This window comes from Acinonyx jubatus, chromosome X (genome assembly GCF_027475565.1).
Source record: "Acinonyx jubatus isolate Ajub_Pintada_27869175 chromosome X, VMU_Ajub_asm_v1.0, whole genome shotgun sequence".
NCBI classification, from domain to species: Eukaryota; Metazoa; Chordata; class Mammalia; order Carnivora; family Felidae; genus Acinonyx; species Acinonyx jubatus.
In genome coordinates, this window is record NC_069389.1 from 104316239 (window position 1) to 104341037 (window position 24799).

The following is a 24799-nucleotide window of genomic DNA, read 5'->3' on the forward strand; positions in this document are numbered from 1 at the left end:
TGTACTTCCTTCCTTTTTGAGGCTAAAGGGTATGCCATTGTATGGATCTACCCCATTTTCCTTATGCCTTCATTGGTTCATGGGCCATTTGGGTTGTGTCCACCTTTTGGCCGTTGTGACCAGTGCTGCTATGAACACGTGTGTACAGGCATCTGCTTGAGTACCAGTCTTCAGTTCTTGTGGATATATACCCAGGGGCAGGATTGCAGGGCTGAGGGCACTTTTTGGTGGAAAGGAGAAGAGTAAAGGACTGAAAGTTATAGGAGGGGCGGGGGACAGTCAAGGGAGAGAAATGTCCCTCTCTGTCCCAATTGTACGTTAAGGCCTATGAGGAAACATGACCAGAAGGCACACCATCAAGCAACCGTGGGAGCTTCTTCTGGCGTGCAGCTCATGGGCCTGCCCAGACGATTGTACCTTTGCTCGTGCCAATGCACACTGGGCTGCCTCAGAAGGGCATATTCACCTGAGAATGACAAAGATTTGCTGTCAGTGAGGAGAATTAGTGGAATGTTCTGGGGGCTCTGAAGGCAGTCCCTAGAGAGGAGCCCCAAGAATGTGGTGAACTAGGGCTTTGATGGAATCCTCATGTGATCTCCTGGGGAGACGACAGTCCTTGGAGCACAGGTGTTTCAGCATGCCAGTTAAGCAGGCTTTAGGTCTTGCCTTGTAGTAATTCCTCCTTCCCTCCCTGTCTTCTCCATATATTTATTTGCTCTTACTATGTGCCAGGCACCTGGTCTCAGGCCATGGGGAGACAATGATGAACAAGACAGACATATATATTCCCTGCCTCTTGGAGACTTATGATCTCATGCCTCCATCTCCCAGGACACCTAGCACAAGGCCAGGCACAGAATAGGCACCTACCTAACTGACAGATGCTTTCTGAAGAAACTCCTTCCAACTCTCAGGGGGCAGGGGCCCAGAAGAGCACAGAAACTGGCAGTCATGACCTCAAGAGTTTTTTTGTGGAGTACATAAAGAAGATCTAATGTGCGTGACTAAAGGTTTTCCACTGTAGCTGCTCAGCCATTATTTTGAAAGCTCTCTCTGGCTGCCTTTTCCTACCAGAAGAAACCCTTCATCTCGTAGAAGGTTGCTAAAAAGTTACTTCTTTCAGTAGCTCACAACAGCTAATAGGCATTTTTGCTGATAGACTGTACTACCCAAAAGGAAAGTATATTGGAGTGCAGTGGTGCATTTCATCAGGGGGGATTGGCTTCGTGCCTTTAGGAGTGGCCGCTAGCTTCCTCCTGGGATTTGGTTTCCAGAGGGCTCCCTCACATCACCTGTGCCCTTTGGACTCTCTCCTGTACTTTTGCCTGGGTGTCACCTAAGCGCTGGTAGCAACCATTATAGAGCTAAATCAGCTTGCCAACTGTGCTGGGCCATGTGCCCACAGATGCCACAGTTGAATTTGTCATGAAAATCTCCTTTTGTACATGTGCGGCTAAGAGGTGAAGCAGTTCTACTAGGTGATGCTTAGCTAGGAGACAAGGAGGGAGAGGGGTGACCTGATGTCTAGCCTCCTATCAAATAAGCAAAAGGCGGTTTAAATTTTTTTTTTAATTTTTTTTTAACGTTTATTTTTGAGACAGAGAGAGACAGAGCATGAACGGGGGAGGGTCAGAGAGAGAGGGAGACACAGAATCTGAAACAGGCTCCAGGCTCTGAGCGGTCAGCACAGAGTCTGATGCGGGGCTCGAACTCATGGACCGCGAGATCATGACCTGAGCCTAAGTCAGCTGCTTAACCGACTGAGCCACCCAGGTGCCCCTAAATTTTTTTTTATTGTGGCAAAATACTTACAGCATAAAATTTACTATTTTAACCTTTTAATTGTCTTGTTTTTATTTTATTTTATTTTATAATATTTATTTTTGAGAGAGAGAGACAGCGAGTGAGGGAGGGGCAGAGAGAGAAGGAGACACAGAATCTGAAAGCAGGATCCAGGCTCCACACTGTCAGCACAGAGCTGGACACAGGGCTCGAACTCCCAAACTGTGAGATCATACCTGAGTTGAAGTCAGACGTTTAACCAACTGAGCCACCCAGGTGCCCCTTAACCCATTTAAAAATTTTTTATTTTGAGAACGAGAGAGCAAGTGGGGGAGGGGCAGAGAGAGAGGGAGAGAGAGAATACAAGCAGGCTCCACACTGTTGGGACAGAGCCTGACCTGGGGCTCTATCTCACAAACTGTGAGATCATGACCTGAGCTGAAATCAAGAGTCAGATGCTTAACGGACTGAGCCACCCAGGTGCCCCCTACTCTTTCAACCATTTAAAAAGTGTACAGTGAAGTGACATTGAGTGCATTCAGAATGTTGTGCAACCATCACCACTACTGAGTTTCGGAACTTCTTCATCACACCGAAAGGAAACGCTACGCCCATTAGGCAGTCACTTCCTGTTCCCTCCCAACTACCCATGTGCTTTTTGTCTCTGTAGATTTGCCTGTTCTGGATATCTTATATACATGGAATTATACAGTATATGGCCTTCTGCGTCTGGCTTCTTTCATTTAGTATAATGTCTTTAGGGTTCATTCATGTTGTAGCATACGTCAGTACTTTGTTTCTTTTTATAACTGAATAATGTTCCATTATATGGATGGACCACGTTTTGTTTATCCCTTCATCAGCTTAACAGCATTTGGATTGTTTCCACTTTTTTGGCTATTGTGAGTAGACCTGCTATGCACATTCCTTTGTGTATAAGTTTCTGTTTGAACACCTGTTTTCAATTCTTTGGGGGTATACACCTACGAGTGGAAGCAAAAGGCTTTTATGAGGGTACACGTGGCCCTCTCCCCCATGTTTTTCAAAGATGAAGGAATTCTGCTTCCTTATCTTACTTTGAACTGGAGAGATCCTGATTGGCTGTATGAACATCGTGACCTGCAGGGAATTGAAATCTTGGGACAGGTCTGAGATTGTTCTGGGAGAGTCCATTCCCTATACCATTAAAAGCAGGGATCCCAGACCTAAATGCCTTCAGGCTGATCATGTAAGAGAGCAGAGCAGGCTGGGTGGGGACTGTTGAACAGGAGAACGCACATGTCGCCTCTCCCTCCAGCCAACTGTTGACATGCAGGAATGTGGGATGCCGTGTTGCCAGATTTTCTGATATTTTTTTTTCAAGAAAAGTTGGAAATCCAGATTTTTAGGTAGAATCTCTAAATTTTAAAATGTTCAACTTTTTTTTTTTTTTTTTTTTTTTTGGTTTAAAACACTGGGCCAAACCCCAAGTCGTCAGTGGGCTAGATTTGGGTCCTGGATGTTGGTTGGTAACCTCTGACTGACAGCAGGAAACATATCTCTCCCTGTTAGCCCCCAGACCCTCTTGTGTTCCTTCCTTCCCTTCTCCCATTCTCCTGGCCCCATATAGATGTACTTTGTTTCTAGGCCCTCCTCCAGCCCACCCTCCTTGTCTCACTGCCTTCTCTTCTTTCATCAGATCACCTCTCAGATCTTCAGGGCCGGGCAGAGGGTGACCCTGGTGTGTCCTGGGACTTCTACAGCAGTTCTGTGTTGGGTAAGCTTTGAGTCGGGTTCCTCCTATGCTTGTCTGTGGCCCAGAGATGGGGGATTGCTTTGGGTTTCACGGATTCTTCTCAAAGACGGGGGTGAGAAGGGAGGCTGCCTTTCTGCACCTGTTAGTAACTTACAGAACCTTACACACCCTTTCAACCCGAACACTAGCCCATGCTCCCCCTAGACTCAGAATACATTGGCCTAAACCAGGGATGCCACAAAGCCACCCCTCATTTGCCCTCCACCACTTATGCCCTGGCTATTGTTTTTATTCTCTCTCTTCCAAGTGCCTTTCTCCTCCCTTGCTTCGTCCTAACCCTGCCACAAGCCCCTGTGTTGCACTGTCATCTCTTCCAGCATTGTTCACACTCAAGAGAGACCCAGCCCCTCGCCTGGCCATGATCATTCTCTCCCTGCCCTACTCCCACCACGCACAGTTTCAGAGACAGCTGCTGCCTCCCAGGCCCGTAGCCTCTAACCCAAGCTTTTCTCTCTAGGAAGCGTCTCTCTCTCTGTGGCAGTCAGCTAGCACTCATTCCTGGGGCCGGGGCTGCAGGTTGGGGGAGGTGTCCACCCCTAAGCTTTGGGGAAGCTGGAGCTGGGGAAGGTTGGGATGGAATGAAATATGCCACAGCCAGACACGTAGCCGGGGATGGGAACTGACTGAGTGGCCCCTCCGGGCTCCTGAGAGCCCGGTTGCTAAACACCTGCATGGCAGGTGTTTCTACCTTGCCTTTGACTGCTGGTAGTGTCATCAGGCTCCATTTCCAAAGGCCGAGCGGCTGGTCCTTTACAGCATCCAGCTGTTTTCCAGCTGAAAGGTGGAGTATAATGAATTTCTGGCCAGAAACTACTGTCTTCCAGGGACAGAACTTTCACATGCCCTCCCAAGGATGGGAGCCATGGGATCAGCAAAACTTGGCCCCAACTGGGGGTCTGTGAACTTGTTGCTTATGTCCTAATCACCCACCTCTGTGCCTCTTTATCTTGTTGAAACATTTTTTTTTCTTCAGTTTTGTGCACGTAGCTAAGTCCTCATATCCCATGTGCTATCCTTACAGAAGAAAAAGATGGCTTTGCCTGTGACCTCCTCCATAATCCTCCTGGGAACTCTGATCAAGAAGGAGATGATGTGGAAGAGGATGACTTTATGTTTGAGCTCTCAGACAAGCCTCTTCTCCCTTGCTACAACCTCCAAGTGTCAGTGTCCCGCGGGTAAGTGTCTAAGAGCTACAGGGACTGAGTGCCAGGATCCTGGCAACCCCTAGTCTCCCTCCCTGGGAATGGGGGAGTTCTCCAGAAGGAAGCAGAGACCTGAAGAGCACATGCTGGAGCTTAGGAAACCTGACATATGACCAAGGCCAGCCTGACTTTCCAGCCCTGATTAGTTACATTCAGAACAGAGGCTGTAAGCTCTAGGTATATTGACTATATGTATTTCCCAAACCCAAAATCTAGATTCAAAGAATCTAGATTCACTCTCTAAAGAATTGCTCTGCTGTTCCTGGGTGTGAGAGATGATCTGGGAGATGTTTGAGCTGATGAACTATTAGAATCTCTGCAACATTTCTGTGGTTTCTGGGAACAGCCAGACAGAATATTTGAAATTGAGATTCTTGGAAAAGCAGAGACATATGTTTGCCATAGCTAAGGGGCTGCTGGGGTCCTTAAGTAATCCGCAGGCTGCTTTCTTGTAGCCTTAATGTTGGCGAGATGATGGCCTCAGTGCTGTCATCTCAGATCACTGTGTGTATTGTTAGCAGGCATCACCTGTTTTTGGAGACTAGAATATACTTGATGCTTACCATTAGACCGAACCCAGTTAAATCTTGATTTGAGGGTTCAGAAGGGACAGCCTGGAGGCCATGGTCCTTTTCGGCTCTTACGGATGGCAGTGTGTGGCAGTGCTGCTCAGGAGGATGCAGAATGAATTGTCTTTTTATTATCAGCCTCCACCATTAGGTGTTTTCTTTCTCTTTTCCAATATGTTTGCAGATACTTTTAAGGGTGCTTGTTCTTTGATACCTATTTTGGAAACATTAGACCCTGTCTTTCTAAAAAAGTGAAGGCACATGAAGTGCACATGGTCGAGAGAGGGGTGCACAATGGATTAGGAGCCCTTCAAGTGAGTCCCTCAAGTTGACTACTCTAACCATTCACCATCCGGCCATGGTTTCTTTGCATCCCTTCCCCCAGGGGCTGATAAGAATAAAAATAGCCTATATGATGACACTGGTTGGGATCAAGTTTCAGGGGCTTTTGGTCCTTATTCTTCTGGGCATCAGCTGATCCCAGAGGGTGGGGCCAGGCCTCTGAGATATAGTATTGCACAGTTAATTAATTCCTCCAGAGTATTCAGCACCTCCTTCTCTGAAACAGGATCTTGGGCTCCAGGCAGTAGAAGGACCAGGCTAGTGTGCATCAGGTGTAGACAGAACACAGGGCAACTGAGAGCCACGTGCCACTCAGCCACCCGAGCAGCAGGCAGGTTTTCAGTTGAGAACTTGGTATGGGCAAAGCTGGTTTTCCTGACATTACATCCTTCTGTGCCTCTTCTGAATCTGCCCTTGCCCACCACTGCAGCACACTGTGAAATGAATGTTCTTCAAGAAGTAGGAAGGGTGTAGAATGATGACCCACCCAAGTGCCTTCGAGTCATCAAAGCAAAGCTGAATTCTGACCACCAAGTGTTAATGTTCTGAGGGGTCTTTTCCATTCTTTGAAAGTGATGGTTCAAGGGAATGGTGTCTGTAGTCCCTTCCTCTGAACCTAGAGCATTCCATTTCCTGATGGTGTGAGAAAAGGGGTTAGTGTCACAGGGAAGAGTGTTGCATTTTAGGGAGAAGGACTGTGGGTCTGGGTAGAAGTGGTAGGTGTTGTGCAGAACACTCAGTTCTTTTTATTAAAGTTTATTTTGAGAGAGAAAGTGTGAGCGAGCAGGCGAGGGGCAGAGAGAGAGAATCCCACGCAGGCTCCGTACCCTCAGCACAGAGCCAGATGCAGTGCTTGAACCCACGAACCACAAGACCATGACCAAAGCCAAAACCAAGTGCCAGTCACCCAACCAACCAAGCCACCCAGGTGCCCCAAAAGAAAACACTCAATTCTATAAACGTGTCTTCAGCAGGCACACCAGTCAAACCCTGAGGGCCAGAATACAGCCTTCAAAGAATCTCCAGTCTAGAGGAGGAGGCAGACAAGTATACAATTAGTTCTAATAAAAGACAATATGTCTAAAGTGGATTTATTATTATAAAAATTTAATGCAGTTCAGAAAGGTGTCAAGTGAATAATAAAAGTTCTAGTCCACCCTGAGCTCCCATTCCTGTGTCACAGAGAAAACCACAGTTTACATTTCTTTTGTATCCTTTCTGAAATGGGTCATGTTCTAAGTATTATAAAAGGGGTATGAACCAAGCACCATGCCACTGTGGAAGATGGGATGAACAGGCAGTTTTGTGAAATGGGAACAACCCATTTCACAGGTGAGATGGTGCCTGAGCTGGGCCTGAGAGGAGGGGAAGATGGAGGGCGAGGCACAAGCAGAGGCACGAGACAGACAAGTTCAGAAAGTGGGGCTTGTCCTTCAGCAAATGTCTGGCATTTGGTGGGGTGGGGGGTACACTGTGTGTGTGAGTGTGTGTGTGTTATTAGGAGAGGTTGGGCTGAAGAGTTGAATGGGGTCATGTTTGAAAGGTCTTGCCATAATATCATGGTAATGAATGTGGAGGTTTCTTTGCTGGAGGTACTGGGGATCCATGGAAAGCAGTTTAGGGAGTGAGAAGGCCAGATTTTCTTTTTTAGAAAAGGGGTAGTAACGGATGCAGTGAGGGTAGGTGGGGGTGCAGCAGGGAGACTCTTAGCCAGGGGGAGACCAGTTAGGAGGCTGACACAAATGCTGCTGGTAGGACAGGGCAATGGCCAGGATGGACAGCCTTGGAGACGGGACCATCATCAGGGGAATGCAGTGTCTCTTCCTGGTTTAGTCAAAGCAAGCGCATGGCCCATGATCGGCCTCCCCGGCACCCCTCCCAGCTGTCCCCAGGCTGCCGCCCAGGCCATTCGGGTGTGCTCAGCAGAGTCAGACTGGCTGTAATGTGAGCTCTGGCCCTGCAGAAACGATGGTGCTGCCGCTGGAGAAAAAACTTGTCTAATGCATTCCAGAGCCAAAGAGAAATGCCTTTTAGATTACCCACAGTTTAGGCCTTTCTCCACGGCTCCCCGTCTGTTGGGGAAGGTCTTGGAGAACGAAGAGGCACGGGAAACAGGAGTGAGAACAGGAAAGGGAAACCAGACGGGGTAGTAGAGGAAAGAACTGGTCCCAGCAGATGGTAAATTCCAGGTCACGGGGTGTGGGGAAGGCCTGGGGATGCCTGCTAAGAGTTTTGGGTTCTGGAAGGTCCCTTTCCTTCCTGCTCCCACTATTTTAAAAGGAAGAGGTAGTCACGGGTTGAATGCTCACAACTGAGCTGAAAGCTGGTTCAGCCAGTGTAGGCTAGCACAGGAGATTTTTGCCTCAGTGACACCCAGGGAGCCCATGGTTTAGTTTGGGGGTGGGGGACAGGTAGCCAAACTGGCAGCCTTCCTGGGCCTTCCAGAGTGTTCCTGGCACCCCACTGGTTCCCCCCAGGCCTCTTCCATAACTCCTACTCTTGCCTCTTCCAGGCCCTGCAACTGGTTCCTCTTTACCGATGTCCTGAAGAGGCTGAAGCTTTCCTCCAGGATCTTTCAGGCTCGGTTCCCGCACTTTGAAATTGCCACCTTGCCCAAGGCCGAGTTCTACCGGCAGGTGGCCTCCAGTCAGCTTCTGACCCCAGCCGAGAGGCCCGGAGGCATGGACGACAGATCTGCCCCAGGCTCCTCTGAGACTGTGGAGCTGGTGCGGTATGAGCCAGAGCTACTTCGGCTCCTGGGGTCTGAGGTGGAGTTCCAGCCGTGGAACAGTTGACCGGGAAAACAGCCCCTCCCTTTTCTTCTTTCTCCTCCCAAGTTCACCCTTCCCCACTTCCCATGTCTTTCCCCCACCGAGCACCAGACTGCAGAATGAGGCAATAATACGGACCAACAAGAAGCCGCCTTATCAATGCCAGCATTAGTGACTGGATTTTTTTTTTTTCTGGTTATAATTAGTTCTCATCTCCCTGTCATCGTCATTGTTGTTGTGGTTGGTGATGGGGGTGGAAAGTTGAATTCCACATCTGAGGGCAAGAGGTCCTGGGGATGGTGGGAGGTGGTGCCAGGGTCCCTTGGGGTGGCCTCAGCCTGTCCGGAGGAGAAATGAGAAAAGGCCAAATCTCTGAGCGCCCCCTCCGTTCCCCTGTGTTCTTCTGTCTTCCATAGTATTTATTTTATTAGTATTTAATTTGTATTGTTTCATTGGTTTCTGATAAGTCTGTATCACTGTGACGATTTGAGACAACTTGTTGTATTGAGGGACTTTCTTCACCTCCTTTCTTTGTCTTTCTTGATAAGCTCTGGAGCTGCCCCCTCCCTCTGACAGTTACTCCCAGGTTTGTTTTCACCCCACTGGGGAGGGGGCAGGTGGGGCAGGGGGCCGAGGACCCGTGACTGATGAAGGTGGCTGGTGCTGGCCTGGGGCTGGGGGGATTGAGGATAATCCTGAGGCTTTGGTGCTCCCCCCCCCATTTTTTAATTGTTTTACCACCTGCCCTTCACAGCAGCCCTGTCTCGAGATTAGGGAGGTTTCTGGGGAGGGGTGGATTGTGAGGGCAAGGGGCTAGTGAGTCACTCTACTTGGGGAGAGTCAAGAATGGGAGTGAAAGCTAAGGTCACCCCTCCTCACACTTCCTTCACTGCTCCCCTCAGAGTGCACAGCATGGGCTTGTTCCCACGTCTCCTCCGCCCACCCCCGCACCTCCATCCACCCCACCCCTTTCTGCCTTTGCCCCTTCTGGATGCTGAGCCTCTCAGCTCCCAGCCCTTGCCTATCACCTCTCCCCTTCCCAGATTCAGCACCCACTTTCTCTCTCCTCCCTGCTTCTCCCTCTGCCCCCCATTCTCCTTTGGAATCTGCAGAGGGCTCTGGGATTGATGGCCAGATGTGAGATCCAGGCCTCAGCTGTTTCCTAGGTGAGGGCAGGAGGCTGGGCTCCAGCTGGGCTCCACTCCCACCTCGCCTCAGGACCTGGGGCTGAGTGTGGGGCCCCTGCCAGGCCTCCCTCCTGGCCTCCAGCACTGGGTTTGTTGAAGGAGAGAGAGGGAGAGAGGGGAGGAGCTTGGGCTGTTTCCCTGTCCCTTCCCCCCTCTGTGGCATTGTCTTTCCTACTCTTGTTCTTATTTTTCTACCAATTGCTATTTTTTCCAAACAATCCTTGTAGAGAGTATGTACCATCTAAAGGCAGGAGGGCCTGGCTATGGCCAGCTGATTGGAGATGGTACAGTTTTATTGTACAGGTGCTAAAACAACAACAACAAAAGAAGAAAATGGAAAAAAAAAAAGACAAAAAAAAACGGCAAAAAAAAAAAAAAAGCCAGTTTGAGGATGGGACAATCTGTTCTCTGGAGACTCCTGACCCATGTGGGAGATTGGTGGTTATTTTCTTTGTATTGTGTTTGTTCTTTGTTCCCAGGGGGAAGTTCAAGGCCCCCTTCTGTAGGACTGCTCCCCACCCCCACCATACTGCCCAGTTGGTTTTGAACAGTTGTTCTCCCTTAAAAAAAAAAAAAAAAAAAAAAATATATATATATATATATATATATATATATATATATATATATATATATAAAGTTGAGGGGTTTGGGGTTTTAATTTTTTGGTTTTGTGGGGGTTCATGGTATTGTGTGGTTTATTTTATGTTTGCCTTTACCTTTTTGCATTTGGGTGTGTATTCTGGCTGCCCTTTATGTTTCATTTTAAGCAACTGGCTGTGGAGTCAAAAACACTTGCATACTGAAAACCTGCGTCAGGGCTTCTGTCTCCTGTCTTTACTCTTCTCCCCATATTGGTTTTTCTGTGGTTAAAGCAGATGGGTGTCCTGATGAAGTCAATGGGAAACCCCTGATCCTGCCTTGCAGTTTGGGTACAAGTGAGGACAAGGTGGAGGGGCTAGAGAACATTTGGGTCACTGGGGCAAGATCTGGAAAGAAAAGGCAAGGCAGGGGCACATCCTGGGCTGCAGGAGCTGTGGGGAGAATGGAATATCTGCATCAGTTTAGGTGTGTGTGGGTGTGGGTGTGGGCACGCGCGTGTGCGTGCACCTTGTTTGCTATAGGAGTAGCAGAGCTGGAAGGAGAGCCCTCTCTTAGGCGGCTCAAGGAAACCACCTGCCTGCTGGCTCTCTTGCCCTGGGCCACCCACATCCACATCTGACTGCACAGTCTTATCACTGCCCTCACTGTTGTGCCCCTGGCCTCCCACCCCTGGGCTGCCCACATGGTGCAGGCAGTCCACACTTCCGGTTTCCTAAGACCCAGCTACTATGGAGGCAAGATGCCCGTCCTGTATTTTACACCTTTTCTTCCCACTTCTGAAAAACAGTGGTAGAAGCTCCTAGTTCCTTTTGCCTGCTGGCTTCAGAACGTACCTGTTACTGTTTGAGGGGAAGTGGATGTTTGACAGGCCTGGGAGGTCTCCCTGTGTAAGTCTCTGGAGAACCCTGTCAGTGTACAAGTGAGGGTATCTGTGGATCTGGCCAACTGGAGTCTAGCCACCCCCAGGAGCGAACTATGAGCTGCTCTTTGCTCCAGCCCCAGGAGCGTGCTTCAACTCGGGTCTTTCTGCCCAGGTGGAGGAACATCCATCCCTTGGAGCCACAGCATTAATCTTCCTCATTGGCCTTTGCTTACCCACTTTCTGATCTCGAGGCCTGTAGACTACTTGCTTTCTCAGGTTCCTAAACAACCCCATAGCAGTACTGAATTTAGGTCAATCCTCTGTTTGGAACTTGGAGTGAAGAAATCAGACAAGTCAATAGGTCACAAAAGCTATGTGGTGAGTGCAAGGATTCAGCTCAAAGGGCAAGGGCACTGGGGTGGTTGGAAGGACTTACTGGGAGAGAGGGTGCCCAATTGACACTTAAGTAGAAAAATAGGAGTTAGGGGTGTCAGGGAAGCATCTCTGAACTGAGGGGACAATCCGAGCAAAGGCTTGGAGACAAATGAGAGTAGTATGTGCAGGAAACTATAAGCCACTTCAGTGTCACTGCAGTTGGAAGGGACAGATGGGGAAGGAGGGGGCAGGAGCCCTGCCAGGCATGCCAACGGGCACGGCTTGGACTTTCGCCCTAGATGATGGGAACCACGGGAAAACTTTAAACTGGGTAGTGATAGAGGGTTTTTTTTTTTTCGTATTAATGGTAAAAATGTGTTGGAGGTGGGCCACAGAGAAAGAAAGGTAATCGCTTGAGATTCAGGTGAAAGCAGGAAGGGAGAGTGGTGAGGGTACTATAAGAATTTCTATTGAAGGCAGGAGGGAGATGCCATGGGTAGAGTCAGAATGACTCCAAAGAGAGGGTGCCTGGGTGGCTCTGATGGTGTCTGACTTCAGCTCAGGTCATGATCTCATGGTTGGTGAGTTGGAGCCTCACATGGGGGCTCTGCACTCACAGTGCAGAACCTGCTTGGGATTCTGTCTCTCTCCCTCTTTCTCTGTCCCTGCCACACACTCTCTCTCTCAAAATAAGTAAACTTTATTAAAAAAAAAAAAAAGAATGACCCCAAATAAATAGGTGAGGGTCCTTTGGGGAGCCATGGACATCCCTGCGCTTCTGGGTTTGGGTGTGTGGGTGCACACACCCCTTTATTTCCCTGCAGAAAGGAGGCAAGTTAAAAGCAAAACCAAAAAGTTCCTTGTTCTCTTGCCTTTGGGCTCCTTTCCACACACCTTTCCCAGATAGGGCTCACTGCCCTTCAGCCAGAGTGGGAAGACCAAGGCAGGAGGTATGGGTTGTGATATGAAGCCTGCATCCCTGCTCCAGATTGGGGTGATCTAATCCTTCTAGTGCTGCCTAGGGGAAGGAGCCAGCTCCACCACTTGCCACCTAGGCTGACCTTGGGTGAGAACCTAATCTTTCTGACTCTTCATTGCTCCGTCTGCCAAATAGGGCTCAATTTACCCATGAAGGAAGAGAATCATACTGAGTAAACACGGCTGTTTAGCTGAAGTTAGTTCCTCCTATGTGTCGTGGGCCAACAGTTAATGATGGTTTTACCAGAATGTTCCTCTTTGGGGTGCAGGGTTAAAGGGAGGCCCTGTTCAAGTCTCCGTATTTCCAGAGAAAGGGCCATCCGCTATCCGCGCATCCCTATTTGGGTCGGAGGGGGGCCACTTGGGCAGTAAACTGCCCCTTCCACATTCTAATCTTTAACAGGGAAGCTTGTTGAGTGTTTTATTGTGTCCAGCCTGCCAAGACGTGTGTGTGTGTGTGTGTGTGTGTGTGTGTGTGTGTGTGTGTGTTTTAGGGAGAATGGGGTCTGCCCCAAGGGCAGCCTGCTTAGCTGCCATGGGGAGGTGCCGAGCTCGGGCCTCCTGGACCCCGCAATGGGCAGCCCAGGACTCCACGTGTTCCCCTAGATTCCGGGTTTACACCGCGAGGGGAGCGAGCGCACCGCAGCGTCGGGCAGCTGGGTGCGGACGCCTCCCCGGCCCGGCACCGGCCTGAGGGAGCCCAGGCTCACACCACAGCGGACGGTCCGGGGCCCTCCGCAGGCAAACGGATGCCGCGGGCGCCTAGATCGCTCTCCCATTTCAAGGTGGAAAGCGGCGCCTCGTGGACGTGCAGCTATAGGCAGGCCGCGGTGGGGAGGCGGGCCAGGCCGGACGCCCCCGCGGCGAAGAGCGGAGGCGGAGGCTCCCTCCCTAAGCCGGGGAAGAGCGGCGGCCCGCGCGCCGGGCCGGGTCCGCCGCATGCTCACCTGCTGGTCCGGGAGGCTGGGTGAGGGGGGCCGAGGGGGGCGGGGCCAGGGCGCGACAGGCCAATGGGGAGAGGGCATTCAGGCCACCGCTAAATTCTCCCCGGAAAGTAGAGGGGTGGAGTGCAGGGGGGAATTCTAAGTTCCTGAGCAATGGAAGGCCTTGGTGGGGCCCGGAGCCGCTCAGGGACAGTTGGGGGCTCAGAGTCAGGACAGAGGGACGGGAGGGCGCCGGCCCCACCCTGGCCGCCTCCCCCTTCCCGGGCTCTCCCGGGTCCTCAGCCCGCCATCGCCAGCTCGAGAGCTCCACCTACTGGACGTTGGTCCCCACATCCGGCACGCCAGGGGCTGAGACTCTCGAAGGCTGAGATCGTCTTGGCTTCTCAGCCCTGGGAGCGAGCGGTGGGAGGGAGATGAGCTCACTCACCTCGGATCCAGCAGCTTTGGAAGCAGAGACCTCTTTAAAAATACGTTATGGGGGGAACGCCTGGGTGGCTCAGGTCATGCTCTCGTGGTGCGTGGGTTCGAGCCCCGCCTCAGGCTCCGTACTGACAGTGCAGAGCCTGCTTGTGATTATCTCTCCCCTTGCCCCTCCCGCACTTTTTTCTCTCTTTTTCTCTCTCTCTCAAAATAAACTTTAAAAATAAAAACAGGGGCGCCTGGATGGCTCAGTTAAGCGGCCGACTTCGGCTCAGGTCATGATCTCCCGGTTCTGAGTTCGAGCCCCGCCCCGTGGGGCTCTGTGCTGACTGTCCAGAGCCTGGAGCCTGCTTCGGCTTCTGTGTTTCCGTCTCTATCTGCCCCTCCCCTGCTCATGCTCTGTCTCTGTCTCTGTCCCTCTCTCTCTGTCAAAAATAAATTTAAAAACATTTTTAAAACTTTAAAAATAAAATAAAATAATAAAAATACATTACTGAGGACGCCTGGGGGCTCAGTCCGTTGAGCATCTGAGTCTTGATTTTGGGGCAGGTCGTGATCCCAGGGTGTGGGATCTAGCCCGGCTCCAGGCTTCATGCTCAGCATGGATTCTTAAGATTCTCTCTCTCTCTCTCTGTCTCTCTGTCTCTCCCCCCCCCCCGCCCCTCCCCTGCTCTCTGTATCTCTTTCTCTCTGAAATAAAAACAAATATGGAGTCAGAAAAACCTATGATGGTAAGAATAACTTCTTGCCTCGCCCTTTCCATGGGTCCTGACCTTTCTGCCACTCCTTTCCAGCCAGAGGTGAGGAACCAGTGCTGAAGTTGAAAAGGGCAGGGCAAAGGGGTGGGGAGTTCAGGAGTCCCCAGTGGCTCCTGGTGACAGTAAGGCACAGCTAGAAGCAGCCTCAGGCTCCTCTGTACCCTGTTAGGAGGGGGGCAGGTAGACCTGGGCAAGGAAGCAGCTGCCTGCAGTCATATGAGGGGCCAAAAAGCTGTGAGAGCCCCCAAGTATGGGTTGTCCTTCCCCTCCCCCTTTTGCCTGCTACAGTATATGGCTGAAATCCCCATGATTAGAAACATGACTCATTGTTTCTTTCAATAAACATTTATTGAGCACCTACTGTGTGCCAGGCACTGTGCTAGGCGCTGGGGATACATCAGTGACTAACACACAGTCCCTGTCCTTGAGGAGCTCACAGTCTATTAGAGGGGCAACATACATAAACACATAGCTAAGGAGCTACCATGTGCTAAGTGCTACAGTAAGAGGTATACACAAAGTGCTGCGGGAGCCCAGAGGAAGGAGGGATACATCAGCTGCTAGGGGGTGAGGAGCGGGTCTCCTGACCCCATTACGCCGTCTTCGCAAAGGCAAGGATGTTGTTGCCACATGACCCTGGCAAAAATGAACCAGTCTCCTGAGGGTCTCCTCCGGCCCTCTCCCATAACTAGATCAGCACAGGTTAGTTGACCAGATTAGCTACTTTAATACTTTGAATTAGGAAAGAAACTGGACAGGGAAGTTTCTTTAGGGGCAGGGGTGTTCAAAGTAGTAACAACTCTTGGGTGATAAGGCTGGGGGTGGGAGTGGGGGCATCATGAGGGCACTGAGCCAGAGAGGTCCGGCCCTGGGCAGTGGAGCACCTAGGGTGAGTGCCTGTGCAGAGGGGAGGTCAGAGGTCACCAGCCTCAGACTTTCATCCCCATCTCTCAGCAGCTCAATGGGTTCACTGATGCTCACTAGATGGTTCATAGCTTGCCCCGCTCTGTGGGTGGTACAGTCCCCCGCCCCTCGAAAGGTGGCACACTAAGTGGGGAGACTAAATAGGCCCAGGTCATTGAAGATTTAAGTAACAGTTTGTGATTATAACAGAGGAGATGTCACTATTCATGAGCAGTTGCCAAAAGAGTGGCAATTGGTGCGAATTTCAAATGAAGAACTCAGGGGTAGTCTGGTCTAGGGAGGCAGCTTCCATGAACAGAGTCTTAAAGGATGGATACGATTTAATTGGTACTAACAGGGTGGGAGGAGCATCCTGGTTGAGCAGAACCAAGTAAAGCAAAATCGCAGAGGTGGGAGACTTCAAACAGAGGCAAACTCAAAGGCCAGGGGATCCCTGTTTGGAGCAGGACCCCGGGGGTCAGGGAAGCAATGTGAGAGATGACTAGGGAAGTCGGTTGGGGCTTGATGGTGAAGGGCCTTTGCCAGAAGGTCCAAGGACTTGGTACCTTCCTTTTGGAATTACTGCCCTGACTCCTCAAATATTCCCTCCCCTCTCCTCCAGGACCCCTGGACTGCTTTGTGGTTCAGCAAATTAAGAGTTAATGCCCGGCTGCCAGAACAGATGGGAGGCTAAAGTATTTTGAGTATCACCCCTACCTATAGGCAATGAAGAGCCATTGAAGGCTTTTTAGCAGAGAAAGAACAGGACTGGTGCCCCAGCAGGCAGATCAGAGAGGGGGACGGGTCACACTGCGGTGTGTTGGTGTGTCGGGAAAGGGATATAGTCGAGTAAGTCTGAGCTAGGCTGGAGGCTCTGAGAATGTGGAAGAAAGGCTAGATTTCGGAGACATGGCAAACGGCCTGGACTTCAAGAGATGGGGGAGGGTTAGGGTCAAATGAAGGCAGCCGTCAGATGGCTCTGAAATGTCAAGCTTAGAAGGTCAGGAAAATGGTGGCACCTTTCACAGAAATAGGCAAGTCATGACAGCTTTTTGTTTTGGGGGAGGGAAAGGTTGTGTGTGTGTATGTGTGTGTGTGTGTGAAGACTTTCAAATCCATTTTTGATAGAAGGGCTGTGTTTGAGGCATGACAGGCATCTGGATGGAAATGTCCAGCAGCCTTCTGGAAATGCAAGCAGGAGCTGAGGAGAAAAGTGGGGGCTGACTCTCTCAATTTCAGCCCCATCCCCAAAGAGCCAAGGCAGAGCCAGGAGAGCGGCTGAGACCCTTGGTGGGCACCCACATTTAAAGTGGCAGATGTGGGGCCAGCACAGGTACAGAGGGTAGCCCAAGAACCCGGCTACTGCAGGAAGGGGAAGAAAGTAGTGTCACGAGCCATGAGGGCTCACAGGGACTGAGAACTGTGAAGAAGACACTTCATGTCACCATGAGGGTATCAGTGACCTTCAGATGATGAGTTCTATGGATTTGGGGCGGGGGCAGGGCCACCCCTAATCCATGCAGCGACTTTGTGCAAATTTTGTTTGAAAGGTGACTCTTTCTTGGGATGTTTCACTTTCCATCATTGGGAATTTGTCATAATAAACTGATCATATTAGAAAAAGGCATTTTAATGCCGAGTGTTGGAGATGTGTAATAAATACATCTGCACATCCATATATGTTTCCTTTCCAGGGAGAGAAGGGGGAAGCACAAGAAGAGAGTGGGAGAGAATGATAGGAGGCTTGGCAGTGACCAGAAGGAAAGAGAGAACAACCTGGGGAGGTAGTTAGGTCTAATGGATGGTTTTATACTGCGGACACAGAAAAGGTCCTGAGGCACTGATTCACATTAACCAAATTCACCAGATCATATCATTGTTTCTGAGGCTGTCAACGTGTTTTAACTCTTAGCCTTGCCCCCCAATTTTCGCAGGAGAGAGGCAAGCTAATTCAAAGGGGAAGGAGGAGTTAGGCCAAGGGTTTGACCTAATAGAGGATCAGTTGAAACTTCCTCAGAAAGAAGAAAGAGGGAAGCAAGGAACCATGTAGAGATGGGAGAAGTGCGATGGGGGCTCACATCTGCTGGCTCCTGTCTTCTTGCTGCAGGAGGAATCAGGGCCAGGTGCAACTGAAAGTTGGCGATGAGTGTCAACAGTCCACTCGAGGACTGTGATAGCCATTGTGGGGGTGAGTGGGTTGGCAAGCCTACAAGGTGAGTAGAAGGCACGCTGAGCAGCAGGCACACACGGGTGAGGACGGAGGCAGAGCCAGCATGCACGGCGACACAGCTGTCCCAGCAATGCCTGACAGCAGGGAGGTATCGGGATGACACTCATCAAGAGGGAGTCCACACCCTCGGCACAAACATTCAATCAATTTCAGCCCCTGCCTGGGGACTTTCTATCTGGGTCTCACCTTGGCCCTTCTAACCGCATCTTCCCCAGCACATGTGCCCACTGAAATCCTCGTACCCTGGACCTGCTCCAGCTCTGTGACATCTCTCTTAATTTGGGGGATCCAGCATGTACCCCACAGCCTCAGAGCAACTGAATCTCGGTTTGTACAGAGGGCACTAGAGAATGCTTTCTTTTAAAAAACACTCCCCATCTGCAGCTGACCCGCAAAGACACACACACCCTTGAAGACCTCACAGCTACACGCCCATCCTCCGCAAAGAAACAGAGATACAGACCCACGAGTACACACAAATACATACAGAGATATTCACATATGGGATAGGAAATTCCCTGTGGAGGGAACGTAGATGGTGAAATATAGCCCCACGACAGGACTTTTCCCCCAGAGCCCCTGCCTCAGCCCTGGCCACAAACTTCTCAGGAGGTTTTCGCTCCATCACCAAGTCAGCCCATTACCCTGACAAGAGCATATCCCCTAGTGCTCTTGAAGGCCACGGTCTGACGCCACGGATGCTCAAACTGGGCATGGTTTGGCCGTGGTGACACCGGGCAGGGGTCGGGGACAGGGGATCTGGTGTATTGACATCCCACTGAAAAGGGCAGGTGTGCTGTTTCAGTCAGTCTCTGCTACAGGAAGTCCATATAAAAATGCTGTTCAACTTTACCTGTTGGGACACACCTCCCCCGACCCCCTTCATTTATATGTCATGGGGCTCCATCTTTATAAGCGAAGTGGGATTGAATGGGGAGAAGGGGGCTGGGGTTGGGGATCTGGCAAGCAGGCTCCCAGATGTGGTCACATTAGGCTCAGCCATAAACAGGGACCCTGAGCCTGAGGAGAGCTCAAGTTCAGCCACTGGGGTCAGCCCAACAGTGGGGCAGCTGGGAGAAGAGAAAGTCTGGTTCCCCGGAAGGGAACCCCTTGAAACCACCTGGGTTGGAAGTGGCTGAAGGTGAGCCCGATCCCTCAGGAGCTCCCTCAGGGTCTCTTCAGGAACCAGCAGCCCCTCCATGGGGGCCCCAGTCACCATGCCCTGCACATATGAGGAGGGCCTCAGTGGCCCCTCCTTGACCCCAGGGGCTGCTGTGGCACCCGAAGTCCTGATGAAGGCAGCGATGACAGTCCCAGGGGCCTGAGAGCTGGGCCCTGCTGCTCCAGCCCCTGTGACGGAGGATGGCGCTGGATTGGTCGGACGGTTGGCCCCAGCCAGAAGTTGTGGGAGACCACTAAGAATCAGCGGAGCCCCTGGTGCTGCCACCTGACTTTCTTGGAAACTGGTGTTCAGGGGGAAGGAGGCCTGCAAAGTGAAGGTGTCCTTGAAGGTCGAAGCAGGCGGAACACTCTGGAGAACAAGCTGGGTTGAAGCAGTAGTACTGGCAGGAGGCCCGTTGGTCAGCACTGTGGTCAGTGGGATTGTCTGCAGGGTCAGGGCCGAGCCTGACCCCACAGGGGCCACTCCTAGGTGGATGTTGCTGGGCACTGAAGAAGTACTGAGAAGAAACAGAAAACAGATTTGGTTAAGGCAGAAGGCATCTCCCAACTGGCTAGGGAGCAGGGCACAGGAGGAACAGAGCTGAAGGTGTGGTTTCTTTGCTGTTGTACCAGCCAACACCTACTGAGTACTTAGTATAGGTCAGGAACCGTTCTACATGCCTGGCGTGTGGTATTTCACTCAATCTCCCAAACAACCCACAAATTGAATAAGATTAATAATGTGATTTTACAGCTTGAGGAAACGGAAGCACGGAGAGGTTATGTAACTTGCCTTAGACCACACAGCCAGTCACAGGGACCCACATCTAGGCTTTCTGACCCCCAAGCTCATGTTGCTCACCACTCCGCTCTATTGCCTTCCCTCCTCAGGAGAGTACCTTATCCACGCCAGTGTAGTGAGAGTAACATACACATAACTCAAAGCCCAACCTTCTCAGGGAAAATTTGGAGGCACTGAGCATGGACAAGAAGTAGCAAGAGCTTTCCAGGTGGCCCTGGAGGGCCTAAGGGAAGCAGAATGGGTGTCTCTGTACCATCCTCCATTGTCTCTTTTCTGGAATGGAGGAGGCTTGGGGAGATGGGCCCAGATGTGGAGGTACCTGGTGGCTACTTGGGGAGCACTCTGAAATAACCAGAACAGCCCCAGCTGGTGACAGAAGCTGCCCAGGTCAAGTGCTGGCATTGCCATTATTTTAGCGTGCGACCTTGGGCAAGTCACTTTTCCCCTCTTGACCAACAGGTGCCCTACTGGCTTCCCAGGGATTCTGGGAGTGTCCCGTGAGACTGGAGACACAGCAGAACTCCACAAGAAGTTGAACACTCTCCCCAAACACGGTCCTAGTAGAAGACCTGTAATGACTCCGGGGCCCTTACCTCATGGCTTTGGGGAATTTGGCCTGGCTCTCCGGGGGAGGGATGAGCACGGCGGAGGTAGTGGGGATCTCCTCATCTGCACACAGTCCCACTTCCAGATTTGCAGACGGCTGTAAGCCAAAGCTCTGAACCTTTGGCTTTTCCCAGGAAGGGCCTGCCTTGCCCTGGGGAGCAGCTCTGGCCGAGACCCTGGAGCTGGCTCGCCTGGTGGTGCTGGCGGAGGAGGTGCAGGGAGTGGAGGCCCGAGGGGAGGCCGCCGTGACTTCACTTCTCTCATCCTCATCTTCGATCACCACCAGGTCCTTGGGCATCTCCTTAAACTGGTACACCAGCCTCTGCCCTTCCACTTTGGCAAGGATGCCTCTTTGGTAGTAGTATCTGGGGGACGAGGGCCAGGGATGTGGGGAGTTAGGCCGGGACACGCCACCCTCCAGGGCAGGTCCGGCAGGAGGAGGGTGGCAGCCAGGCAGCCAGATGGGAGCCCAGGGCAAGGGAGCCCAGCCAAGGCCAACTCTTGGACTTGGAAGGCTTTTATGAAATTCCTGAGATCTCCCCCTGAGGACACAAAGGGCCACGAAAAGGGGTTCTAAATGTTAGCCCTGCCCTGCTTTGGGGCTAAGGACAAGGGGTGAGTAAAGGATGGGAGGGGATGGACGTTGGGAAGCTCAGCTGTCCCCCGGCCTGAAAGGTCAATGGTGGGTAACTTGGGCCTGTCTCCCTGGGTCTCTGGCTGGCAGAAGGCCCTTCCTGGGGATGCGGGGTCCTTAAGGGCTCTTCTGTTATAAAAAGAGAAAAAGCCAGGACAGAGATACACGAGGGAGGGGGCTGTTCCTCCCAGGGGTCCGGGAACAGGCTTAGGGCAAGCACGTGGGAGAGCTGGGAGATCCTAAGGCAGGAGGGACGTCTTGGACAAGGAGAAGAGTTCGGTAACCCCCCACCCCCACCCCCGGGCAGGGACTCGGTGCCCCAGCAGCTCCTACCTTAGCGCCCGCCCCATTGTCTCATAGTTCATGTCGGGCTTATTTTTCTGCTTCCCCCACAGCTTGGACACGGCTTTGGAGTCCACCAGCTTGAAGATGCCTTTCTCTCGCTGGGTCCACTTGATGTACTTGGGGCAGGTGTTCCTGTCTTGCAGCAGTGCGAGGAGGAACTCCCACAGATAGATGGTGCTGCCTGCAGAAGGGCACGTGATGAGGGGCTGCCTAGGCCCTCCAGTCCCCCTCCCATCTCACCTGACTCCCAGCCGCACCTTTGCCATCCTTAGATTTCTTCCGAATGGGGATGCTGGGGTCAGTGACTGGTGAGGTACTGCGGTTGCCCTTGGTCTTCCGGACTGTGAGGGGAAGCAGGGAGGAGGATGAGGCAGAGACGAGACAGCAGTGAGTGCTCCAGGGTGGACTCCCGAGAGGGAGGACCCCGGAGCTCCTCGAGTAGGGTGCCAAGGCAGACAAGGAAGAGCCGGGTCAACAAGACCAGAGGCCCACGATCACCCTCCACAACCACAGCCCTCAGGTTCCTGCACTTGCCCAATGGCCCGCCCTCATTTTCAGGCCCCAAAGGTACACCAGAACACGACTGCAATGCGGTAGTGGTTACAAATGAGTCCCCTTTAGAAGAACACAATCCACCTAGCCTAATGTTTGAAATGGAAAGGTAGCCTCGGGGCACCTGGGTGGCTCAGTTGGTTCAGCGTCGGACTCTTGATTTTCGGATCAGGTCATGATCTCATCTGCACTTGTAATTCTCTCTCTCTCTGCCCCTCCCCTGCTCATGCTCTCTCTCTCTCTCTCTCTCTCTCTCTCTCTCTGAAAATAAATAAACATTAAAAGAGAGAGAGAGAGAGAAGGCAGCCTAATGGGGCAGCTGTTGTGCAGGTAAGTGTGACACTGAGGCTTTGGTTCCCTCGCTGACAAGGCAGTGGCAACCAGTCATTACCTAAGGAAATCAATAACACCGGGGCTTGGGAAAGCCCAAAGTCCTCTCCCACATATGGCCCAAGCACCACAAGCTTGGAGAAGGAAGATAAGCACACAGGATGAGGCCTCTTTTTTTTTTTTTTAATTTATTTAAAAAAAAATTTTTTTAAGTTTATTTATTTTTGACAGAGACAGAGTGCAAGCATGAGCTGGGGAGGTGCAGAGAGAGAGAGGGAGACACAGAATCCGAACCAGGCTCCAGGCTCCAAGCTGTCAGTACAGAGCCTGACGCGGGGGCTCGAACTCACAAACTGTGAGATCATGACCTGGGCCGAAGTCGGACGCCCAACCGACGGAGCTACCCAGGCACCCCTGGATGAGGCCTCTTTTATAGGCAGAGGCCCCCAGAGGGCCAGGGACTTGCCAGGAGGCCAAGGATGGTGTCCAAACACGAAGACGAGGGTTCAACCCATCTGGGATCATTGGCATTTCTGGAAGAGTTTACATATATGCTGGGCCGACAGCAATGGCATGGGAGATGTCAGGCCAACTGATGAGGCCAGGTTTTACAGAAGGGAGGACGTTTCATCCACCCCTGTCATGAGAGCTGTCCTCTTAATATGTCTAAGAGCCTCGACCCACTCACCCCTTATGGTGTCCCTGACCTGCCCCCTGCCTACTGCGCCCCCTTGAACACACACACACACTTCTTCTCCCCATCCCCCACCTCCGTCTCTCTTACTTCTCTTCTTTGATTTTCCAGTCTTCTTGGCACTTTCCTCTCTGGGGACCTTCTCCTCCAGACAGTGTCCCTCCTGGTCATCAGTGTCACCTGCCCCATTCAGGGCATCAGGCTCAGAGACAGGAAACAGGTAGTTGGGCAGAGTGGCAGCTGGAGCAGGGTCTGAGTCGGGAAGCATTTCGGAGGTGCTGACTGCAAGGAGAGAGGCCTGAAGTTCCAGTGGCCTGGGGCAGGGAGGGCACTGAAAAGAATGGTGGGCTCCCGGGGAGGGCGGTGGGAGCTGTTCCCCACAGCCCCAGATTCAGGATACACCTGAAAATGCCTCATGTGTCTTGCACCATGAGGAGAGGAAACACCTGCAGGGCTGTGGGCATGAGCTGGTCCCAATCACGGCTGCCACATTTGCAGCCACTGCTGGTGGTGGGGAAGTTCCAGGCAACACCCAGGGTAAAGGGCCACCTTGATTTAGTCATTCACTTGTTTTACAACTGGAAAGTATCAATTAGCCCAACTCCTCTGCTTTCCTGGTAAGGAAACTGAGATCTAGAGATGGCAGGGCATGTGTCCAAGGTCACACAGCAAGCTGGTGCCTGGTACATGTGGGCATTCGGTAATTATCTGCTGAAGCCTGAGTGTATATTAGTGACAGGGTGGTCAACAGAAATACTAGTACTCTTAACTTACACCTTCAGGCATTCTTTCCCCCACTGGATCTCAGCATCCCCTTGGGAAGGGGCAGTTAGGGCTGGGAGTCCTCCTGTCCAGGAGTCAGGCAAAGGCCTGAGGGGGAGCTGGGGGAGGAGCCTACCTTGGGGGCCTTCTGGGGAGGTAGGGGCCAGCCTCCAAGAACAGGGAAGAGAGGAGGGGATTTCAAGCCTGGCGCATTTCTAAATAAGCCACACCCTGCACAGTCTTCCTGGGAGCCGGGCAAGAGAGCAGAGGGGACCGAAGAGTCACCCTTAAAAAGGAAGGAAATTCTGACATATGCCATAACATGGACAGACCTTGAGGTCATTATGTTAAGTGAAATAAGCCAGTCCTCAAAGACCACGACTGTGTGACTACACTCATGTGAGGTCCCTAGAGTCATGCAATTCATAGTGACAGAAAGTAGAGCACTGGTTGCCAGGGGCTGAGGGGAGAGGGGCAATGAGGAGTTACTGTTTAATGGGCACAGAGTTTCAGGTTTGCAGGATGGAGGTTCTGGAGATGATGGTGGTGAGAATGCAAAATACAAATGTACTTCATACCACTGACCTGTATGCTGAGAAATGGTTAAGGTGGTCAATTTTACGTTATGAGTATTTTAGCATGATTTAAACATTGGAGAAAGGAAGTCACCTTGGCCAACTTTTCCTTGCCTACGGTGCCCTCTGGCACCCTCTGTTCCAGCCACAATTCAAGAGCACATTTACACGTGTGGCAGTGGCTGTGGGTATGTGTGCTGGCATGCACATGTGCCTGGCAATCCAGTATGTGGATGTGGTAGTTTTCGATGGCATTTTTCGTCGCCTTGGGTTAAGGCACCAGGGTTCAAACTTACAGATCTGCTTCTCATCCAGGATGTCATTGGGAGACTCGACGTTGAGTAAGACTTCAGTGGTTGACATGGTTTGTGAGGTTGCTTCATTGTCATCTGGTTCCAGGTTCCATGGTGTGGGGTTGACAGAGGGCATGGGGCAGAAAAAAAGTTCCCTCAGGGCACAGGGCAGGGATACAGCAGTCATCAGGGCCAGCCCAGAGAATGGTGCTAAGAGGCCAAGGGATAGCGGGAAGGGGATGGTGTGCCACCTACTGTAACTCTCCACCTTTTCTCTACACTCACCTCAGCTGGTCTCCACTCTTCCTCGTCCCATTCCATCTTGAG

General features: G+C 51.6%; 2 protein-coding genes across 13 annotated transcripts in view; one reads left to right on the forward strand and one right to left on the reverse strand.

The window, feature by feature from the left end:
* BCORL1 (BCL6 corepressor like 1) overlaps nt 1–10466 on the forward strand; it is a 64173-nt gene extending 53707 nt beyond the window's left edge. For all 9 annotated transcript variants that reach the window (XM_027054388.2, XM_053201684.1, XM_027054386.2 and 6 more), the window contains 3 exons: nt 3461–3538; nt 4599–4752; nt 8203–10466. In XM_027054388.2, the coding sequence (XP_026910189.1) occupies nt 3461–3538; nt 4599–4752; nt 8203–8485 (515 nt within the window). In that variant the 3' untranslated portion in view covers nt 8486–10466. The remainder of the gene's footprint in view (nt 1–3460; nt 3539–4598; nt 4753–8202) is intronic.
* Nucleotides 10467–14911: 4445 nt separating this feature from the next.
* Nucleotides 14912–24799, reverse strand: part of ELF4 (E74 like ETS transcription factor 4) — a 50063-nt gene continuing 40175 nt past the window's right edge. For 3 of the 4 annotated variants that reach the window (XM_027054395.2, XM_027054393.2, XM_027054394.2), the window contains exons 4-9: nt 24476–24568; nt 22933–23124; nt 21524–21607; nt 21255–21447; nt 20275–20652; nt 14912–19397 (exon numbers count right to left, since the gene is read on the reverse strand). In XM_027054395.2, the coding sequence (XP_026910196.1) occupies nt 18605–19397; nt 20275–20652; nt 21255–21447; nt 21524–21607; nt 22933–23124; nt 24476–24568 (1733 nt within the window). In that variant the 3' untranslated portion in view covers nt 14912–18604. The remainder of the gene's footprint in view (nt 19398–20274; nt 20653–21254; nt 21448–21523; nt 21608–22932; nt 23125–24475; nt 24569–24799) is intronic. The other variant, XM_053201685.1, reaches the window with a different exon arrangement.